General features: G+C 42.0%; 1 protein-coding gene across 1 annotated transcript; it reads left to right on the top strand.

Moving 5' to 3' along the window:
- Positions 1–6: 6 nt before the first annotated feature.
- On the top strand, positions 7–5,528 carry LOC130506203 (serine/threonine-protein kinase RUNKEL-like). The gene is made up of 10 exons (XM_057000837.1): positions 7–55; positions 129–218; positions 430–482; positions 568–643; positions 723–784; positions 880–958; positions 1,040–1,096; positions 1,185–2,813; positions 2,957–3,826; positions 4,116–5,528. The coding sequence occupies exons 1-10, from the start codon at positions 8–10 to the stop codon at positions 5,250–5,252; spliced, it is 4,101 nt and encodes a 1,366-aa protein (XP_056856817.1). The 5' UTR covers position 7; the 3' UTR covers positions 5,253–5,528.
- The last annotated feature ends 1,241 nt before the right edge of the window (positions 5,529–6,769 follow it).

The following is a 6,769-nucleotide window of genomic DNA, read 5'->3' as shown; positions in this document are numbered from 1 at the left end:
TTTGAGGATGAACCAGTACCACATATACGAAGCTATTGGGCATGGCAAATGCTCGGTAAAATGCCTGATAATCTTTGCTTCTGTAGTGTTTGTTATTTTTGTTCAAATCCATTCGTTTCTCGATGCAGACTGTGTACAAAGGAAGGAAGAAGAAGACGATCGAGTATTTTGCCTGCAAGAGTGTCGACAAGTCGCGCAAGAGCAAAGTTCTTCAAGAGGTACGATACCTGTGATTTCGTGCTTCGGTTACCTGAGATTGAATGCTTGATTTCATTGATCTGGTCTCTGAATAGTGACACGGATTCACTCTAGATTAATCAGTTATGGATCTTAAGTTTCTATTTCTGGATGATATGTTTGTGGAATCTAAAGGCCGAATGAGTTTTCGAACTGATTTGGTATTTGAATTGTTTTCACCTCTTTTTTCAGGTCAGGATCCTTCACTCGCTAAATCATCCAAACGTACTCAAGTTCTATGCTTGGTAAACTCTTAGCTACTGTCTAAACAAATGATCTGGCTCTCTATGTCAAACTTGTTTCTGATTATCGTCTTGTTGTGGTTCTCAGGTACGAAACTTCTGCTCACATGTGGTTAGTTCTGGAATACTGCGTTGGGGGTGATCTCAGGACGTTATTGCAGCAGGTATTGCTTCTCTACATTCAACTGTGTTCTTGATGGTATCTCACAGTTTTTTTCTTTCTGAAACTCACTTGTTCTGTAGGACTGTAAGCTGCCAGAAGATTCAGTCTATGGTCTTGCCTATGATCTTGTCACAGCCCTGCTGTAAGATCCTTTTCTTACCTGTTTCACACTACCTCTAGGTGCATCTTAAAAAAAAATGTTCTCTTATAAACAAATTATCTTCCGGAAATTTCAAGGTTTTTGCATTCGAAAGGAATTACATATTGTGATCTGAAACCATCAAACATTTTACTTGATGAAAATGGACATATTAAGGTAAGCCTGTTGCTGTCTGTCTATCTATGCAGGTGTGTAGTTTATTTGCTTTAATCGACATCTTATTTCTTTGTGTTGCAGCTGTGTGATTTTGGGTTGGCAAGGAAGCTAGATGATATTTCTAAATCTCCGTCCACGGTAAAGATTTGTGTATCCATTTTTTCTATATAGGCTTTACAGTGTCAGTGAATCTATGACCTCAAATGACATCGGAAACTTGGATCAGGGAAAACGTGGAACTCCGTATTATATGGCTCCAGAACTGTATGAAGATGGTGGGGTTCATTCTTTTGCCTCTGACCTATGGGCCCTTGGCTGTGTGTTATATGAATGTTACACAGGGAGACCTCCCTTTGTGGCAAGAGAGTTCACCCAGCTTGTGAAATCTATTCATTCAGATCCAACTCCTCCACTCCCTGGAAATGCAAGCCGTTCATTTGTCAATCTCATTGAGTCTCTTCTTATCAAAGACCCAGCCCAAAGAATACAATGGGCAGATCTCTGTGGCCATGCATTTTGGAAGAGTAAGATAAATTTTGTACAGTTGCCTCCTCAGCCTGCTTTTGATAATATGATTGGCATATACACAAAGCCATGTCTTTCTGAGCATAACGGAGACAGACCATGCAAGACCCCTCCAAAGTCTCGGGAGAAAGATCCAAAAGGTGGTTCAAAGCACAAGGAAAACTCCACTCAAGGTTCAAGGGGCCATGAGAAGCCACAAAAGGGTACTCCCGGTGGTTTAAAAACTCAAGCAAAGCGTCCTAGTAAAGCAACTGAGGAAAAGCATGGAGGTCGTCCGGGTCACAGACAGGTGAATATTCTAAGATTGTCAAGGATAGCAAAGGCAAATCTCCAAAAGGAAAATGAGAAGGAAAACTACAGGAGACATTTACCTAATAGCAACGAGAACTGTGCTGAAGTGAAGATCGATAACACTGATATGGAACTTGATTTTGATGAAGACAATGATGAGGATTGTCCAGATGAATCAGAAGGAAATGAGAACACCTCTTGTGCACAAGATGAAAGAGTTTTGAGTCAAAATGAGAGCCACCGAAGACAAGGAGTTAGGAGCAAAAGTGTGCCTGATGAGAATTCGTCTGCAAATGGAATCCCAACCTCGAGTGAAGGCAGAGATTGCCAGGAAGAGCAGTCAGAACCTATTGAAGTGCCAGCTGCGCTACCTAGTGCTAGTCCTCAAGTTAAAACTCATAGAGGAAGAGAAGTTTCTGGGATTACTGTTCACCATGACTCGTCTAAAACACCTAATAGCCTCAGTGACGTCCTTTGGCATTTATCTGATCTTTCTGTTAGACCCGTCATGCCCAGCAGAAAATCTGACAAAGAAGCAGTGCCGTCTCTCTCCTTCGAAGCACCACAGCCTTCTGATTTTGTTAAGATGGGAAAGCAAGAACTTGAACCGCTTAACAATAGAATCATAACAGTCCTAAGTGGGAGTAGTGCTGGCATCTCAGAGAAGCAGAATTTGATCAGATACCTGGAGACATTGAGTACCAATGCTGATGCAGCCAACATCTTGACCAACGGGCCAATAATGCTTGTGCTTGTTAAAGTTCTGCGATTATCCAAGACCCCAGCGTTTCGTGTACCAATTGCTTCACTAATTGGTTTGTTAATTCGGCATTCTACTGCTATTGAAGATGAGTTGGCAAGTTCTGGTATTTTAGACTCTCTTACCAATGGCCTTAGAGACAAGCATGAAAAAGTGAGAAGGTTCTCTATGGCAGCTCTAGGTGAATTGTTATTCTACATCTCAACTCAAAATGAGCATAAAGATTTCAAACCAACAGAATCCCCATCCAAAGAAACCCTGTCCACGTCGGTTTGGCAGGTCAGCATTTCCGGATTGTTACTCTTAATTTGGCTTTTGATGTTGATGGTGTTGTACTCATGGACCAAAGTACATTGCTTAATGTTAGTGTTCTTATATTTTCATTGATTCCTGTTTGAAAATATTCTTTTTTCTGGAACTAGGTTTCAAGTGCCTTGATCTCTCTTGTATCATCTATCTTACGCAAAGGAGAAGATGACCTGACTCAGCTCTACGCGTTAAGAACAATAGAAAACATCTGCAGTCAAGGAGCTTATTGGACCACCCGTTTCACTACCCAAGATTTGATAAGCAACCTCTGCTATATTTACAAGGCAGCTGGGAAACAGGAGAGCATGAGGCAGACTGCTGGATCATGTTTGGTCCGTCTTGCTCGTTTTAACCCTCCTTGCATTCAGACCGTTGTAGAGAAGCTTTCATTGAGGGAAATAGCTTCATCTTTCGTCAAAGGCAGCGCACGAGAGCAGCAAATCTGCTTGAATCTTCTGAATATGGCTATGATTGGAAGTCACACATTCCCAAGCTTTGGAAGGCATCTTCTGACATTGGCAGAGGAGAAAAATATTTTCCCCAGTTTGCTTTCCATCGTAGAGCAAGGAACTGAAGTTCTGAGGGGAAAAGCTGTGCTCTTCGTTGCACTTCTCTGCAAAAATAGTAAGCGGTGGCTAACAAATTTCTTCTGCAATACAAGATTTCTTCCTGTGGTGGACAGATTAGCCAAAGAAAAAGACAGTTATGTGCAGCAATGTCTTGAGGCATTCGTGAATGTAATTGCCTCCATTATACCGGGTTTGTTAGATACAATAACCAGTGATATCCAGCAGCTAATGACAGGAAGACGCCATGCACCTGTCTCTCCCCTTAACAGTCGAGCTGCTCCAAAGACTAATGTACACTTGTTCCCTGTGGTTCTTCATCTCCTTGGAAGCTCTTCGTTTAAGAACAAAATGTTATCCCAGCAAATCCTACGCCAGCTGGCAAATCTTACAAAACTTGTGGAAGCCTCATTTCAGGTCAGTAGTTACAACTTTTCGATGCCCTTTTTACATTACTCTCTTCCTTGCCTTATGATAGCTACTCTTTCTATAATATGGTTAAGGTTGCTTATGGATAGAATTAAGAATTCCATAGAACTTATATTGGAACTTTCACCTAAATAACTTAGTTCCTCTGTTCACTATACATGTATGGTTTAAGATCCTAGTTCTTTTAATTTGCTATGGTCTTAACAATGGTGTATGATACAGTGAATTTTGATAAGACATACTTGCGCACTTTTCATGACGTGTTAATAATTTGCAGGGAAGAGATGATTTCCGAACAACTCTTCTTCAAGTTCTAGAATGCATAGCAGAAGATGCTCCTGTGGTTACACAAAATGCTGAGATTATTATCCGCGAGATTCTCCCTTCTCTGGCTGCAGTTTACAATGGGAACAAAGACGGGGATGCTAGGTTTCTATGTTTGAAGATCTGGTTCGATACAATGACAATTCTCTTAACCGAGTGCACCGAAGTAGAGCAACAAACCTCTGAGGATTTGAAATCAATATCCAACTCTCATTTCCTCCCACTCTACCCTGCACTGATCCAAGACGAAGATCCAATCCCATCGTACGCACAGAAGCTCCTCCTCATGCTAGTTGAGTTTGACTACATCAAAATCTCCAGCATTTTGCATCAGAACACAGTTTCACAGTGCTTCGAGTTTCTTCTCGGAGACTTGTCAAACGCCAATGTGAACAACGTCAAGCTCTGTCTTGCCTTGGCCTCAGCTCCAGAGATGGAAACTAAACTCCTTTCTCAGCTCAAAGTAGTGAGGAGAATCGTGAATCTACTAGAGTTCGTGAATGCCAAAGACATGGAAGATTTCCTTGAAGCGACCTTAAGTCTCTGCAGAGCTTTCCTGCTACGTTCACTTGGGGACAAGAAAGAGCTCGGCTCAAACTACACAAAAGAGCCAACGCTTTTATCGGAGGCATCTTTTACATTCGAGGTCGATCCACGAGAATGCATAAAAGACATTGCAGATTTCGGTAGCAACATCTGCTTGTTCTTGGATCTCGCGGCTTTAGATGACACGAGCAGCATCGCAGTCGCTGATATTGCCTCTGAATGCGTCGTGTTGCTATTTAAAGCTGCTTCGAGAGAAGCCACGACGGGATTTTTAACCAATCTTCCTAAGATCACACCGATCCTCGACTCGTGGCGCAGGAGGAAGAGCACGGAGACGCAATTGTTGGTATTGAATAGAATCTTGCATTGTTTGGGTTATGCGTGCAAGCAGTATCTATCACAGGGGATGATTTTGTCGATATCAGGACATGATGTTCATAAGATCAACGCCATTGTCTCTGAGATCAAGAACTCAGACTTCGCTGGTCTTAATAGTGTCGCTTCGCTAGTTGCTATGGAGTTGCAGAGGTTGCCTCCTCGTTGAGTTTTGGACTATTCTGAACCGAGGTAACAGTTTATGATAACGATTCAGGTCTTTTTATTGTTATCTGTACAATGCAAATTATTTCTAGATTCTCGTTGTTAAACTAGGAGTAAGCTACAGTTTTTGAATATGCAAAGTATATCAAGGCTTTTGCCATTTTCTTGAGCAGCTTTGAGACGAGAATTGCTTGTGAATAATTTATATAACATTTTCAGAAGTATTTTGTAGAATTTTGTAAATTGTGGTCTTGTTAAACATGTTTGCCTGTGTATTTGATAATAATGTTGTAGTTCCTTGAGGCATTAGTGTACTAAAAAGGGAACAAGTGTACTATGTAGTCTTATTTATGAATAAACAGAACAAAGAGACTTTTGTATTTGAATAATTTCTTTCCTTAAGATTCATCATTACAGTGTTCTCATATTTATACAATTGAGAGGATACACCTAAACCTAATTCCATGAGCTAAGGATCCTTCTACACGTGTGTTTCGATTGTTGTGAGTAGATCATAACGGTTAGATAAAGCAGGATCACAAGTGGAGAAGACAGGAGCTGGTTTTGTGTTCTGTTTCTTCTGATCAACGGTAAAATAGAGTTGCAGGTTTCCATTTATTCTTGATGGGCTTGGGTCTTCAATTGCTAGGCCCATATTACTATCATTCCCCCGCAAACTGAGTGTGGGTGGTGGACCAACATTCAGTTTGGTTCGAAGATGATGAAAAGCCTGGCGTGGTAAAGACTTCGTAAAGATATCAGTTAATTGTAGCTTTGCAGGAATATGCTGAATCTCCAAAAAGCCAAGAGCAACACGTTCACGAACGTAGTGATAGTCCGTCTCGATGTGTTTGGACCGTGAGTGAAACATCGGATTCGCAGATAAGTATACAGCAGAGAGATTGTCACAACGGAGGAGAGCAGGATGTGATTGCGTGATACCCAAGTCACGAAGAACAAAGGAAACCCAGGTGAGCTCACACGCAGCGGTAGCAAGAGCTCTGTATTCCGCCTCTGTGGAAGAACGTGAGACAGTCGGTTGACGCTTCGCAGACCAAGAGATGATGTTAGAGCCGAGGAGAACACAGAAACCACCAGTGGAGCGACGTGTATCTTTACAGCCGGCCCAATCACTATCGCTATAAGCCACAACACCCAAGTTACTCTGTTTATAGAGATGCAGTCCCAGCGAAGAGGTTCCTCGAAGATAACGCAATATCCGTTTAAGAAGATTAAAATCAGACTCCGTCGGAGAGTGCATCCGCTGGCAAATGAAGTTGACGGCAAACTGGATGTCGGGACGAGTGATTGTCAGATATTGTAGCTTTCCGGCCAGGCTCCGGAAGTAGCTGGGATCAGAAAACAACCGTCGATCTTGATATACTTGATCAAGGCGAAGAGGAAGAGGAGTATGAACCGGATTGCATTGAGACATATTGGCAGAATGTAGGATCTCTTCAGTATACTTCGTCTGACAAAGGAACAAACCAGTTGGCGTTGTCTGTGCCTGGATTCCCAAGA

This window comes from Raphanus sativus, unplaced genomic scaffold (assembly GCF_000801105.2).
Source record: "Raphanus sativus cultivar WK10039 unplaced genomic scaffold, ASM80110v3 Scaffold2987, whole genome shotgun sequence".
NCBI classification, from domain to species: Eukaryota; Viridiplantae; Streptophyta; class Magnoliopsida; order Brassicales; family Brassicaceae; genus Raphanus; species Raphanus sativus.
The sequence above is the reverse complement of the archived record's forward strand: the minus strand, read 5'-3'. Positions and strand labels throughout refer to the sequence as shown.